The sequence below is a fragment of the Lissotriton helveticus genome, chromosome 5_1 (genome assembly GCF_964261635.1).
Source record: "Lissotriton helveticus chromosome 5_1, aLisHel1.1, whole genome shotgun sequence".
Lineage (NCBI taxonomy): Eukaryota > Metazoa > Chordata > Amphibia > Caudata > Salamandridae > Lissotriton > Lissotriton helveticus.
The window spans coordinates 283,152,166-283,167,434 of record NC_136065.1 but is presented as its reverse complement, the minus strand read 5'-3'; the positions used below and the strand labels follow the sequence as shown (position 1 = coordinate 283,167,434).

The 15,269-nt window shown below is 43.4% G+C and overlaps 1 protein-coding gene across 10 annotated transcripts in view; it reads right to left on the bottom strand.

Moving 5' to 3' along the window:
* LOC144754443 (F-box only protein 6-like) overlaps positions 1-15,269 on the bottom strand; it is a 189,597-nt gene that overhangs the window by 74,957 nt on the left and 99,371 nt on the right. For all 10 annotated transcript variants that reach the window (XR_013594725.1, XM_078642224.1, XM_078642222.1 and 7 more), the window contains one exon: positions 2,791-2,917. Coding sequence is in view for 9 of the 10 variants with exons in the window: in XM_078642224.1 (XP_078498350.1) it covers positions 2,791-2,917 (127 nt within the window). In the remaining variant the exon portion in view is untranslated. The remainder of the gene's footprint in view (positions 1-2,790; positions 2,918-15,269) is intronic.

The window sequence follows — 15,269 nt, the reverse complement described above, 5'->3', positions numbered from 1 at the left end:
CTGGCAATGATGCTTAATATGTAAATGAGAGAGAGTTCAACTCCAATTTTAAGAAGAAAACTATGATGTAAATGAACACAGGTTGGTAAGATACAAACGTCTTTGTTGCAACTCAGTACAGCAGCAAGAACTATTTCACAAGTAGACATCATTAACTCAGGGCACCACAATAAACCTTAAAGCCAATGACAGGAAAAAGAAAATGAACGTCTTATCCATAAAAAAAAACTAAAGCTAATGCATTCTACATAAACCTGCAATAAAACCCCTTCCAAAGGTACATTCAAATTAGCACTCCCGTTAAAAGAGGCAGCCATTCGGAAGTGGGGTCAATTGGTAGAGGAGGGTAGGTTGATTTCATGGGACGCTCACCGTGAACTAGACAATACAATCTCAAAGTTCAAATACCTCCAATTAAAAAGCTGGTTTCAAATATTAAATATGGAGATAGGAGTTTCAAATGTGCTGTAAGAAACCTTAAATCAGGGGGTACCACAAGTCAAGAAGGTCTCAACATGGTACTGGCTGTTGATCGACTTGGAGGACTGAGACTTCAGGTTGCCGAATGAGCTGTGGAAAAGACACTAGACTTCGCACCAGTTAGATAATTTATTGCAAGTATCTTTGAATCTTCTTTACAGCACTGTCAAGCCACCAATTTAAGGAGAAACCATCTTTTATCCCACCACAGGGCATATTGGATCCACTCAGGCTGTCGAAGTTGGGGAAAAAGAATAGTAGTGAGTTCCACGAAGTGTGGACTAGAAAAAGCAGGCGACATTCATATGTTTGTGGCATGCCCAGGAGATCACAAATTATGGAAGGACGTGAGTAAGGCTTTAATTGACATTCTGGATATAAAAGTTCAGGTAAGCCTATCTCAGGTTATTTTTAGTAGACATTGGGAAGCAGGCAAAAATCAATAAAGAAGGAGCGAAATTGCTGTTTGACATGATCCTCCTGGCTCTTGGGGTGATTTGCAGGAAATGGATAAGTAACCTTCCACCGTTGACCACAGATTAAAAAGAGTCTATTACATACATTTTAAATTGTATGTGATGGATTTGGGAAAAAAGATATTGGTTTTGGGCACCACTAGAGAGTGGTACAGGTATAGGTTCTGTGGAAGATACATTTCAGGTATCTGTCCAATGATTACGCCAAGTCGCATCTTTTATACTTCGCTACCTGGTCTCAAAAGCATGGTATGAGAAGAAAAATCTAATTATGCCTTGGGTGTGGAGGATCTCCTAAGATAAGGGCACAAACAGAGTAAGATCTTAGAGGGTTAACTTGAGGCAAATGAGATGAACAAAAAATTACTTTGAAACGACTATTCAGTCACACAAATGATACCATGAAGGTGTTTACCACTTTAATATTCCAGAAACGCAATAGCGTTTTTAGTGAGTGCTAGGCTGTGTCAAATCCTGTCTCTTCCATAACATACCACATCTGACTACTAGAACAGACAAAATCAGAATCCTGTGAGGCTGGTCTCATTAAAATCAGGATCTACTTCACCTATGGCTCCCCTGCATATTCCATGTCAATACTCCTTCAGGCACCTTACAACATAGAAATGTGTATAATCCCCCCAAAAAAAGGGAGAAAAACAGAACAAGCGAATTTAAAGTCTTAATGGTCATACCCGAATCTTCGCAACTTTTGGGCTGGGGTTACTAACCATCTCCAGGAAGTCACTGGGCAAACCGACCTTCATAGATTGGATGTATGCGCGTTTGGCCTCTTCACGTAGCCCAGGTTCGACAGGGCTCTCTCTTGTTTCCTCAACTTGGAATTCTTACTCGCGATTCACTCTGAGGCGCATTTGAAAGGCACCTACCCCTCCTAACATTATCACCTGGTGGTGGAGAATCGTTGCATGGGCGGAGGACAAGAACACGCTGTTACGTAGCAAAGAAGTTTGTGGGACCCGTAAATACCCGCTGTCGATAGGCTGGGATGTCCTCATTAAGGCTTTCCACGCCCTACAACATGACATTCATCTGCCGTAGCGTTTACCCCAGAGCGGTCTCCCCTGGGGCTGGCTTCAATTGACATCACTGCACAGCCAACTCTGGCCCGCTTGCACGGCCTTCCTCACTGAGATGAGAGAGTTGGCAAGGCGCTGCTCCTCACCACTATAGCTGTACGTAGTGTCTGCAAATACCCAATACGTGAACAAACACGCAAGTTCCGCGCACCATCATATCTAGCCGCTGCATGTTTGATAGTAGCGCAGGTCCTTTGACATCGCCTCAAATGCATTTATCCTTTCACCCCGTTCCCCCCGTGTCCAACGAACCGTGGTCCCTCAAATACAAGTTACAGTGACATACCATCTGAGTTGTCCCTAGCTGTTCTTGGTTGCTTTGTCGGGTTACAATTGCTGCTCCATTGTTGTAATGCCCCCTGGACACCATATGTAGCATGTGCTACTTACCTTTCTTATGGTATTTTGTTCTGCCTTTACAATTTCTTTGCCATTATGGGATTTCTACCTGAATGTACGAAGCACTGTGTTCCGTCATCCAGAGGGGTGCAACATCTACATGGAAGTAGAATGTTGTCCTTCTGACATACATGGAGTCAGATTTCATTTTCTACAAATGAGATTTTGTTGTCTTAATTCACATACAGTGTAGATGGAAACTTGAGAAATAGTCATGCAACCTTCAAATCTAGAATCATTCTAACTATGTACAGTGAAATGGACCACTAATACGTAGAGCAGTGTATCCCATGTTACAAGTGACTACCCCCAGTCTGTCATAGGTTCAAACCTACCAGTATGAGGTAACAAAATATTTCCGGATGTTGGGTTGAGGAAACGGCCGGCCATGAGCACCAGGGAGGTCCTCAATTGCCCACTTATCACCTTCATTAGAATCAAGTCGCCAAGAGTTAAAATTCTCTACAAAAAAAGAACAAGATATTAGAGTGAGTCTTTCAACTTCAACATAACTGCTACATCAAATATCCACCAGTCAAATGGAGGTCATATTTGTCTTAGGGTTTAAAGAATGTGTCTACAGCTCATCAAAGCGCACTTGTAGAGGGGTCTTTACAGTCACTCGCCCACTTTCAAGTGGGCACAGCAGTTTCACCGGATATGTGGCACAGGCTTGCTGAGAGGTTCACTCTGCCTTGACAGGGTTCTTGATGGATCATGATCTAAGATCTGCCCGTTCTTGATGTTTACTGATGCAAAATGTTTCATACACAACACTTCAAGTAAAGCACAGTGTCTGTCTTGATTTAGTGGATGCTCAGTTCCTTACATGGAGGATTGCTCAAAGGTCCTTTGGGGCCTATAAGAGGGAAGCACCACAAATGCACTTTGCAACTTCACGTTTGCCCTGAGCAACATTCTCTGGGACTTAATGTTGGGCCTCACCAAACCAAATCAGTCCATTAGTATCCTCACAGGCCTCGAATCAATATCTGACCTAGGTGCCGACGACAGTACATTACAAGGAAATGCCATAGGTCCCAAAGGAGCTGTATCAAAAAGCCATTCTAATTGTCTGAGGTGATTTTGCTCCATGTGTTATTTTAACATTTGGAATCGGGTCGATTGCAGCATATTGATGCTTTCAAGCAAAGGATATTCACATACATGAAGAGACATTTGCAAGATGGCACTTTTCCATCATGGCCTCAGTGGATCATAGAGTTCAGGATCAGTGAAATCGGATTTAGAAGTCCAAGTGATAATCATGGAGGAACACAGCACCATCCCGAGGCCTATCATAATGCTGATGTGACTCAGTCTCTCATTAAAAGAACAGTGAATAGGTAGAAGTAACAACAAATTGCCACAAAGCCACCAGTGGTAAAGGAGCCAGAACGTGGCACTTGGCAATGGGATTTCACTAAAATAAATATATTTGCCTCTGTTGTTTACATCCATAGAGACACAGTGTCTGCTAAAATCAGGTATGGCTATTGAGAAATGTTCGGTGAAGTTAACACAGTACCCGAAACAGTACAAATCAAATTCCACAATATAAGCCTTAGGATAAACTGATTCTTTAAATTCACAGCAAATGGATAATTGGTAAAAGTCGGATGTAGAACTTTGAATGGGCTTAGGTGTCTCATTGGAATGATACAGAATTAATAATAACAAGCACTTCGTTCAGAGGGACTCCATTTAACAAAAGAGACCAGCTATTTTCTCTTGAACAGAAACACTGATCCATACTTAAGATTTACTTAAATAGGTCATTTAAAAGAAAAGTGAAGAACGATTACAGTAGTACAGGCCACATCATTCCAGGAACATCTGTTTCACTGGGAATAATGCAGTTATGATGGATCACCTCTGTAAACAATACTGACTGGCACATACTCGGGTGAATTCACCAACTCATTCCTTGTCAACCATTGGCACCCAGGTCAAGGAAGCAACTCACCCCCGAGGCACCCATTCCACATTCTAATTTCCAACTCATAACCCAACAAATACGCAATGTTATGGACTGAAGGACTTGCCACTTTCATGTCTGCAATTTTAACTAAAGAAAAAGATGGAGCAGGGTTGTGAGTTTGGGAGTGTTTACAATTATATTACTAATGTTGGATTCATTTATAAGTACTGGCCAAATGGAAGACTTATGCTAAGCCATGTGTTTGGTAAACAGGAATATTGCACATGATGCAGTGATTTTCTAAACAATTGATATTTTAGGCCTCGGCCGTGCCATTGTGTAAGTGCACATCTGTGTGAATCAAATTAGATTCTAAAATATGTTTAGTTTCAAATTATTTTCCTTTGTAACATCAGACGTCTCCTAATGAAATTACATAGGGATACAACTTGTAGCAGGTATCAGAGGTAAGGTGACGTTTTTACCACTAGTAGTCGGCTTCATAGCTGGAGTTCAGCAGGCCCGTTGGTTTGCAATGCAGTTGCCCCTCTCAGCCTTCACTTCTAGGACTGTAGCCAACTACATGAGGTTCCTCTGTAAAGAACACCTAGTACAGAAGTATCTTCCCTGAAAAGATGCCCACCCAGGAGATAAATATACTAGAATAACCTGGACTGCTGTCCTTGACTTGATGCTTGCCCCACTGCAACAAAGACTATCTTGAAACTTCACTTTGGGGACACTAATGCACTTTAGTGGGCCAGAGAGATGAGAAGCATTTGATGGAATCCGGTACCATAATGGTATGATGTGGTGGTTCCCCAGGACAGATTTCATCCTCAGACTAGGGGCCTGAAGACATATGGTAGATTAAGTAGTGTCAGTCTGGATTCTGGAGGACTTTACCTCCGCCATCCCGAAGGTCCTCTGCCCACCAAGTTTAGAGATGCCCGCTGGTCCAGCAGTCGTCTCTATACACTGAAAGGAAATGTCATCACTGCGGTGCCTTTCAATGTGCTAAAAGTCTGGTGTATGGCCGCCTCCGGTCTTGACAGATGTACACCACACTATTGACATATTTTTTCATGGACCATGAGAATTCTCCCTCCATAGATCTGCCCTTCAGATTTGACCCCACATTCTTGGATATTAACCTTTTATTATCCCCAGAGGTGTACAGTAAACTGCAGATAGCATTCTTAGGTTACACCAGTTTGTGATTCACCACAGCCCAAGACCACTTCCAAAACTTGTCAAAGGTCTTACGGCTGGCTCTTAATTTGAGTCAAGACAAATGGAATACTTTCCCCACACGCACCTAAAAGGGGTGGCTCCATCAATGAAGCAGACGGACACGAGTATTTGCAATAATTGTTTGTTTGACCTAAGACAGCCAACACACAGGATTTTCTAGCTAATGCGGACTATGACCCAGGCCTTCTGTGTGGCTCCTGTCAAGCCATCTGCCAAGAAATGTGTGAGACAACAATTCCCAGTACAGTGTTGTTATAGACCAGTGGATCTTAAAACGTGGTCCACAGATGCCTGAGGGTCTGCGAATAATACGCAGGGTGTCCAGACTGTATTGACAATTAAATAATGTTACCAGATGAATAAAGGAAATAAAGAAACAAACGGTAACATTTTAAATTGAAAAACGTGCTGTAAATGTGAAGGATTTTGAAAATGTATGACATAAAATAAAGTTGCTAACCTTAGCTTTATTGTGTGGAATAACACAAGAACAGCAAACAGTAATGTATGGTTGATGGGTTACCTCAATTGAAATGCCAACAAAAGCAGAGCATGCATTAGGAACAAAAAGAGACAAAGCGATATGCTAGAGTTTAACATATTGCTTCATCATTTAGGCGTAAAAACTAAACTTATAAGAGCATCCAACTTCCCATTAAAATGTACATTTCGACTTTTCTAAAATTTTGCTTGTGAATGATTTCAACAATTGTGTATTTGTTTCATGTATAGTTGTTTCTGTGTCTTTTTAAAGTTTTACTAGTAGAAAGGAATTACGCTGGAATTCCAGGCTGCCAGTAATGACTCCGGGAGATCCCCGGATTTCAATAGTGACTCAGCGGGAGTCCCCAGATTCCAATAGTGACTGAGCGGGATTCCCCGGATTCCAGTTATGATTAAGTGGGGTTCCTTGGGACCCTTGCAAGCCTTTGCACTCCTCCCTTCCTGAGGGCACAAACAGACGGAGAGCTGAAAACGACGGACCACCTGATTTGGTTATGTGTTTGATCATCGTTTGACAATTGGCATCAGTGCAACGAAATATATTGGGTTACCCTGGAGCTCGGTCTTGGAGCCTCATGTCCGACATTGGCCCTGTACGTCCCGCATGTGGACAGCAGCAGATGGCAGCTGACAGCCCCAGAAGCACTGTACTACAACCTCTGGAAGGTGTGGAAAGTTAACCCCACTAGGGGAGCCATCCCTTTACTGTGTCCCCTGGCCCCACGGAGAGTAGGTGTGCATTGGGGTGGGGCGGTACAGACCTAGGGATGGGGCAGGAGGTATATTTGTGTTTGTGGATTTATGAACATTCGCATTTTGTGACAACAGTCAAGAGATTACACATTGGTGGTGGTGGCGGAGGGGGAGCGGTGGTCTACTGGAGGGAGGAGGTAAGTGAAGGTGTACTTTGATTTTACATCCTATTTGTACAGTCGCTGATGACCATTAGGTCCCTTATGTAATGTCTATGAGGGATATCAGGGTGTGACTTGGAAGGTTTAGTAGGAGATAAGATGCAACATCTAGCGTTAATGGCACGGTGAAGGAGCAGCAAACGAAGTTGCAGAACAATATTTAGTGTTGGGGTGCTAAGTAATGGGATCTTTATTGAATGCAAGTTTAAAACTAGCGGCTGAACTAGAGGCTCAACCTATTCACACGGGTATCCCAAACAGAGTTAAGAAACGCGTTAAGCGGTCTCGGGATTGGATAATAGGAGAGCGTCACCTCCTGGGAAGTACAGCTCGCCTGACAAATGTCATTCAGGGCGGCATGCCACAAAATAAGCCCTGTCCACGAAGAGCTTTTCTACCAAAAAAGGGGCAGGCCTGTGAGGTAGTGAGCCTGATCCAGGAACAAGAACAACTGGGGGATTTCAATGGGAGCACAGTAGGTGTTATGATGGAAAAGGGCCATAAGAATAATCAGTGGGAGGAGTTAAGTACTGCATCTAGGGAGGACCCTGGAGCTCCTAGTAGGACTTCACTAAATCAAGCAATACAATTATTTGTGGGTAAGCACTTTAAAAAGAATTTGACATATAAGTGCCACCTATGAGTAAGGCCTATGAAGGCTGAGAGGAGGAGCGAAAGCAAAAGCATATGGGAGCTCGAGTTAGTTCATGACCAGTGGAATTAGTACAAGATCTGTCCTTTGTGAAGGAGTTAGGCTCAGCAATGAGAAATAAGACACTCCCTCAACCTGGAGTATCGTCCTTACCTCATCTTACCCTTCTCAGAACAGATCGCCGGTCAAAACAAGCATTTGCAATGCAATAGGTCCCGCATTAGGAAAGTTTGAGCTATTGATATTGTAAATGACAAATTTGTTATTTATGTGTTGGTTTTGAAAATAGCGAAATTAATAGCTTTGTTATTTACAATGCCAATGGTTATAACTTTTGCAAATGTGACACTTATAGCATTTGTAATGCAATATGTGTTGTATTTATGTGACTTAGATGTATTGATATTACAAATAACAATGGCTTTTAATTTAAAAAAAAATTAATACTTTAATAAAAGTTATTGTAATTTATAATAGCAATAGCTTAAACTTTTGTAAATAACTTTTGTGAAGATTATGTTCAGTGTATTTTATTGTGCCGAAAATCGAATAACAGAAGTGAAATATTAACATCTTTTTGTGACATTTGTAATAAAGCTTGAAACATTGAGAGAACATATTTGAACCAGTTGTTTTTGAATGGTTGCATGGTGCGGGCGTTCTAAAGGGTGGGCGGGGCTGAATGCGGTCATGATCCAATTTTTTCCGTCAGCCTCAGTCTGAACCCATTTGAAAGGAATTTGGCCGCGATCTTGTTAAAAGACAGACATCCCTCTCCTAAATTGTGCAACCTAAAAGTTCACCGTTTTCTGTGGACTACTGCTGGCATATTTGTTAAATCTGATGCTATTGCTATTTAAGCACATCTTTTTTGAAAGAGTTAAATACAGGTAAGCATGTGCAATCCTGGCGCCCCTGTAGCTGTAGAAATAAATGCACGTCCCCGTTTTTAGTGCTTCCTTTACATTGTTGTGAGTGCTTTAGGGTAGAGGGCTGCGGCGGCGTGTGTATGCGTGCGTGTCTGTATGTGTGCAGGGGGGTGGGGGGAGCAAGAAGTTAACAGCCCGACTGGGCATGTTGGCCCCTTGCCTCCTTCTAACTTAATAAAGAAGTTTAACTCAGCAGTCTCGGCGTGGGCTTCACATTGGCTTTCACTGTTACAATATTGTTGACTCGCCCATCTCTACTTTACCCTAACTCTACGTGCCCTTCTACTTCCGCATTCGTCACCAAGCACGCCCCTGTTACGACCTCGCCTGTTGACGCTGTCTGGGCGGAGCTTGTTCCGTCTTGTTTTCACGTGCGGTTGCTTTCATCCAAGCAGTCAGTGACATGGAGGCTGGACTGGTGTCTGCCGATGGCAAGAACAGTAAGGGCGTGCATTGCCAGCGATGTGGCTCTACGGTGCTGCTGCCTGGGGCCGTGAAGTACGAGAGGCGCGAGGTGAGGGAATCGCACCAGTTAAAGTGCATTCAATATAAATGCTTGCCAAATATTAGTAAGGGGGCGCTGCATAAGTTGAGGCGGAGCTGGGACGTACAGGAAAGGGTGCAGTACGGTAGAGATTGTAGGTGGGGCTGCATCCTCAAGGGGCGTAGAGACATGAATGGCGAGGCGCTTGTCCCACTGGCGATAGTGCCAAGTGGCCGTCCTGGAGGGTAGGAGATCGGTAGTGTTGTGTGCGAGACGCTATTGTCATTGTTGTGAGTGCTTTAGGGTAGAGGGCTGCGGCAGTGTGTGTATGCGTGCGTGTCTGTGTGTGTGCAGGGGGCGGCAGCGTGTGTATGTGTGCGCGCGCCTGTGTGTGTGCGTGTATGCAGAGGGGTGGGGGCTGGCTGTGCCTGTGTGTGCGCCGTTAATGCATGCGAGGGAAGCGAAAGCAGGGGCTGTGAGTTCGTGTGCGCAAGCGCGGCTCAGACGCGCACTCCCGCGGTCAAAATTGAGACTGCAAAAGCGCGCGTCCGAGTCGTGTCCACATTCCCAAATACGGATCACAATAGGTCTGAAGCAGACACAATCAATGCTTACGCATTGAATGTAGGTCTGCTCGACCTAAAAAGGTCTAAATGTGGAGCCGGACATAGAACCCTTTGAATCCCTAGAAGAAATAAGTATGAACCTAGAGTATAAGTTTATCGATTGTGCCATCAAAAGTGAGACGGTTGGAAGATCAGAGTATTACCTAGCAATAGAGCTACACCCCAACCTTACAGGCCTTGTTGGGTTTGGAAATTTCGGCCTCCCCGACAGCTTCAATTTTGGGCACAATGTTATTAATGCTAAAAACTTTGAAAGGAATTTTAGAAGTAATAATGACAAATAATGACGGAAAAAAGTGTCAGAATGTATAGTTGCAGTGCATTGCAGCAGAACTAAAGCAGATAAGGATAATGTTACTTGCTCAGTAAGCATCTGGTCTTGGCATGTAGAGCTGTAGATTCACATTCTTTGCATACTCCTGCCATCTATTGTTGGGTCCGGATGTTTGCAAGTTATTTGTCTTCGAAGAATCTTTCCTAGTTACAAGGTAAGGTGACTCCTCCTTTCGATGATAGTGCGCTTGGCCATCGACTCCATTGTTTGATTGTTTTCACGCAAGAGGGTGAGATTGGAGTAAGTAAGTGTGGGCGCATGTGAATCTACAGCTCTACATGCCAAGAACAGATGCTTACTGGGTAAGTAACTTTTTCCGTTCGAGGCATGTGTGCTGTAGATACACATGCTTTGCATAGACTAGAAAGCAGTATACTCCCAAAGCAGTGGCTAACCTGTAGATGTTGCAGTTGTCTGAAATAGTGTTTTAAGTATTGCTTGGCCTACATTAGCTTGTTGTTGTGCTATCACATCTACACAATAGTGTTTGGTAAATGTGTGTGGTGTAGACCATGTAGCTGCCTTACATATGTCAGCTAGAGGAATGTTGCCTAAAAAGGTCACAGAAGCCCCTAATTTGAGAGTGGAATGCACTCTAGGGGGTATGGATAAAGTTATTTTAGCTTTAGTGTAGCATGTTTGAATGCATTTAACAATCCATCTTGCAATACCAGATATAGAGATGGGATTGCCTTTGTGAGGCGAAACAAATGAAACAACAGTAGTTTTGTTTTGCAAAAATCTTTTGTTCCATCTATGTAGTACAATATAGCTCTTTTAATGTCAAGCATGTGAAGAGCGCGTTCTGCTACAGAATCAGGTTAGGGGGAAAAAATGGTAACAACTGATTGGTTTATATGAAAAGCAGAAATTACTTTGGGAAGGAATTTAGGGTTGGTGAGTAAAACTACCCTGTCTTTGTGTAGTTGAAAGAAGGGTTCTTCTAAGGTTAATCCCTGTAGCTCACCAACTCTCCTGATGTTATCGCAATGAGGAAAGCAACTTTCCATGAGAGAAATTGCAAGGGGTTCTTATGCGATGGTTCAAAAGGTGGACCCATGAGCCATGTGAGAGCAATGTCAAGATTCCAAACTGGGGCAGGAGGAATCCTTGGTGGTATTACACTCTTCAACCCCTCCATGAAAGCTTTGATTGCTGGAACTCTGAATAGTGACAGATGTTGCTTGTTCTGAAGATATGCAGCTACTGATGCAAACAAATAGATGTATAAGTTAGTGCAGATTGATTTAAGTGTAACAAGTAAGATAACGTTTTGTATAGAATCATCTAAAGGATTGATTTTGTTGTTATTGCACTATAGAACAAACCTTTTCCCACTTTGCTGCATAGCAAGCTCTGGTAGTAGGCCTTCTTGCTTCTATAAGAATATTCATACAGTCTTATGGTAAATTAAAAAACTAAACTCTAGGACTTCAGGAGCCAGATCACTAGGTTCAGTTCTTTGGGATGTGAATGTCCAATTTCTCCATGGTTCTGTGCGAGGAGCATGGAGGTGAGGTATACCTTTTGATGCGGAACTAGTGACAGCTCCAACAGTATGGTGTACCATGGCTAACGGGCTCATGTGGGAGCTACCAGAATTAGTGAGAGGGATGTTTCCTGAGCTTCCGAACCAGACACGCAATGAGCGGGAGAGGCAGAAAAGCATAGGCAAATATCCCTGACCAGTTCATCCATAGGGCATTTCCTTTTGAGATTGGGTGTCAGAACCTGGAGCCTAAGCTTGGGCATTTTGCGTTTTCTGCTGTGGCGAACAAGTCTATTTGTGGGAATCCCAATTGTTAAAAGTTGGGAAGGAGGACTTTGGGATGAAGTTCCCACTCGTGAATTGGCTGTCTCCTTCTGCTGAGAAGGTTGGTAATTGATTGTTTACTCCTGGGAGGAGTTCTGCCAGAAGTTAAATCCTGTGATCGATTGCCAAATTCCTAATGGCTTGATTGAGTCTTGACAGTTGAAGAGTGTGTGTCACCTCTGCTATTGCGCATAATACATTGCTGTCATGTTGTCTGTTTAACCTAGGAGAGTTTTGCCTAGGAGGTGAGTTTGGAAAGCTCGGAGTGCTAGAAAAACTGCTAGAAGCTCTAGATAGTTGATGTGGAGGCGTTTGTGCTTATTGCTCCACAGGCCTTGTATTGTGTAATCTTGGAGTTGAGCACCTCAACCTGTCAGAGATGCATCTGCTGTGAGCACGATCTATGGAATAGGGTAGATGAAAGGCGGTCCTTTTTTTTTTTTTGTTGATTTTCAAAAACCTTTATTTTGTGTCAATACAATATACATACAGGCGTTCAGATCAGTAATTCGACGAAGTCAAACATTTCATCATACATCTTAGTAGGCAGAGCACAGTATGGGGTAGATGACCAGAATATGTGGTTATATTTACAGTTACAGTACAGTTTAATAGGTGACTTCAGTCCTCGTTCAGACGTATACGTGCGATGCCGAGGCATTCTATCTTCCGCCTAACCTTGTCGCTTACGTTTGGAGCTATGGACTGACCTCAGGGGAGGGCACCTCAATGGGAGGGTAGCAGATGTTCCCCCGAAATTCATTCCATTTGCTCCATATTCTGGTCAATTTTTTCGGACAGCCTCTGTGTGTGTAGACAGCCCTCTCAGCCACCATGGCAATGTCCATGTCTCTTTCCCATTGTGTACGCGTAGGTGTTACTCCGGACCCCCAGTTTTTAGCGATGTTTCGTTTTGCAATTGCCATCCCCAATGTAGCCCAATTCTGTAATGCTAGGTTCAAATCAGTGGGTTGCTAGATATTGAGGAGGCAACATTTAGGATTGCAGGAAACTTCAGCCTCCCCGACCTCAGAGATTACCGCTATCACCCTTTCCCAGTAACTGTGTATAGTGGGACATTCCCATAGTATATGGTAAAATGTTCCGGTACAACCGCATCCTCTAATGCAAAGTTGATCTGGTGTGTGTCCCAACTTATATAGCATGGTGCGTCGGTAATATATTCTGTGTAATATTTTCAGTTATATGAGTTTAAGCCGGGATGGAATCGCAGCCTCTCGGGCAGATGCTAGTGCGTCCATCCAGTCCGCTTCCTCGATATCTCCCAGTTCGGCCTGCCATTTAGCCTTTAGTGCTAGCAGGGGGTCCGGTTGGTTATTTATCAGTTTCTTATATGTGTGGGAGGTGGCTTTTTTGTCCATGTAATCTGTAAGGAGTCTATCCTCCAATGGAGATGATTTCACCAATTTGGTCTGTGGGGGGATTGCACTTTGTAGAAAGGCTGTCCTTTTGATAACTTTCGTAGGTTCCACCACTGCAGAGAACAATGGGTACGGCTGTCTACCACCACTAGATCGGTTAATTGACCCTGAGAATGATTCCACTGATGTGCTAAGCACTCTTGCAGTGGATGCATGTGAAGTCTTGCATGGGGTATATTTGCAATGCAAGATGCCATCATTCCCACTCTGGCTGGTAAGGCTTGGTTGGACTGAAATTGTAGTATGATAGCCTGAATATTGTGAATTCTGGCTACATTGGTAGAGGCTAGCACTTTGACTGTGTCTAGAGTGGCTCCGAGGCAAGACTACATCTGTGATGGATGCAGGTTAGATTTTTGTGCATTGACCGTGAAGCCTAGTTGATGAAATAGGTCTATTGTAATTTGTGTGTGTTGTAGACAGTTTTGGTAAGCGCTCGCTTTGATGAGCCAGTCGTCTAGATAGGGGAAGACATGAATATGTTGTCTTCTGAGATGGGCCACGACTACTGCCAGGCATTTGGTCAATTCTCTGGGCGCTGTAGTCACTCTGAAGGGAAGTACTTTGAATTGGTAATACGTGCCTGCTATCACAAATCAGAGGTATTTGCGATTAGCCGGATGAATTGGAACATGAACATATGTGTCTTAAGTCTAGAGTGGACATAAAATCTGCCTTCTCTAAAAGTGGAAGTACCTATTGAAGGATCACCATGTGAAAGTGTTCTGACAGTATATAATAATTTAACTCTCTGAAATCCAGAATAGGCCTTGAGGAACCTTCCTTTTGTTAATGAGAAAATACAGAGTAGACCCCTGAGCCCTGGTAAAGTATTGGAACCGGCTCCTTAGCTCCTTTCAGTAAGAGAGATTGCACTTTGTGTTCGAGCAATTGTAGGTTTTTCAGAGACAATTGGTCAGGTTGAGGTGGAATGTTTGGAGGGTTGCTTGTGAGCTCCAGGCAATAACCATGTTGGATAATTACAATCACCCATTTGTCTGCTGTTATAGATTGTTAGGTAGGGAGAAATTGTTGAAGTCTTTCTCCGACAGGTGTAATATAGTCGGGGGAAGCGTTGGCAAGTCACTGCTTATTAGAGGAAGAGGAGTTAAGGGTGTGTTGCCCTTACCTCTATCTTTAAAAATGTTCCCTCTATAACCCCCTCGAAAAAAAAACTATTGGGGAAGAGGACTAGTTGTAACCTTGTAGGTGGAGGTGTTCTGGTCTGAGAATATGGTTTTGGACCCCCCCTCGGTAAAAGGAATGATGAAAGGAACCTCTGTTTGACGGAGACTGGAGTGCTCCCATGGACTTGGCCACTTCAGTGTCCTTTTTAATTTTTTCCAATGCCTGATCTACTTCAGGACCAAAAAGATGTTTCTTGTCAAAGGGTGTGTTAAGAATGGAGTGTTTGACCTCAGGTTTAAACCCAGAGATCCTTAAACAAGCATGTCTCCTAAGCAAAATACTAGTGTTGACCTCTCTAGTGGCAGCATCTAGAGCAGACCTCATGGAGGAATTTGAAATTAGCTTACCCTCATTTACTATATCCTGCGCTTTAGCTTTATGCTCACTGGGAGGTATTGAAGCAATTGCTCCATTTCATCCCAGTCTGCCCTGTCATACCTGGCTAGAAGGTCTAGTGTATTTGCAATGCACCATTGATTTGCAGCTTGAGCCGCTATGCGCTTGCCAGAAGCGTCTATTAACTAAAGACTCCTTATCTGGTGGAGGAGCATCGCCTGATGCTTGGGAATTAGCCCGCTTACGAGCATTAGACACTACCAGTAAATCTAGTTGCAGCTGGCCCTCAATAAATACTGGGACTGTTGGGAAGACTTTATACTTTTTGTCAACCCTAGGAGTCAAGATACATGCTTGTACTGGGTCCTTAAAAATGTCATCAGCTTGTCTCATCATGCCCTTAAGCATAGGAAGTGT